At 34.4% G+C, this 680-nt stretch overlaps 1 protein-coding gene across 1 annotated transcript in view; it reads left to right on the top strand.

The window, feature by feature from the left end:
• Window positions 1–458: 458 nt before the first annotated feature.
• LOC119585233 (protein O-linked-mannose beta-1,2-N-acetylglucosaminyltransferase 1-like) overlaps window positions 459–680 on the top strand; it is a gene marked incomplete in the record, with an annotated part of 16435 nt that continues 16213 nt past the window's right edge. Inside the window, 1 exon segment of the mRNA XM_037933893.1 lies at window positions 459–624. Coding sequence (XP_037789821.1) covers window positions 605–624 — 20 coding nt within the window.

Here is a 680-nt window from a genome sequence, read left to right on the forward strand (position 1 = left end):
TTCAAATACCATTCTCTTCCAGGATCTTGAGTCATATTCGCGCTATAACAAAATTGTATTAAAAAATGAGTTCAAGATAATTTATTTCACTACAGGCAGGACTATTTAAACTGCACTCTCACTGATGATTTGTTTTTTATACATTGTTTATGCACTTGCCACATATACACAGCTCTTTAAATAGTAACCGTTGCATTTTCTTCGGATATAAATAACAGGTGAAATGATAACTGACGTAAATAAACGGTCACATTTACCTGGAGGAAAACCATTGCCAAACGTCGCCAGATTACTTTATTACACACACACCAAGTCTTCTAAAATGAAGCTACGTGAGGTTAAGCCGAAGAGAGATAATACAGAAATCATCACAGTGTTATTGCAATTAAACGAGATAAAGAAAGAGAAGGAGCATAAAACTTTAACACAGGAGGAAAAACGTATACAATTATGAATGTTTTTTTCCTCTTCTAGTACACCGCTGTCGTGGCTGAGCTTCGGTCAAGTGAAGTGCTTTCTTGGTCAAAATAATAAACCTTCGCTTGTCTTATTTCAAATGAACAGGTGATTGTGTAAGTGTATTGGATGATTAATCAAGCGCAATATGACTGACACAAGTAAAAGGTAAGGAAATAAACAAAAATTAAAGTAAACATTTTGGTTTGTATAGTCGTTAGTCG

Source organism: Penaeus monodon, chromosome 19, assembly GCF_015228065.2.
Source record: "Penaeus monodon isolate SGIC_2016 chromosome 19, NSTDA_Pmon_1, whole genome shotgun sequence".
Classification (NCBI taxonomy): Eukaryota; Metazoa; Arthropoda; class Malacostraca; order Decapoda; family Penaeidae; genus Penaeus; species Penaeus monodon.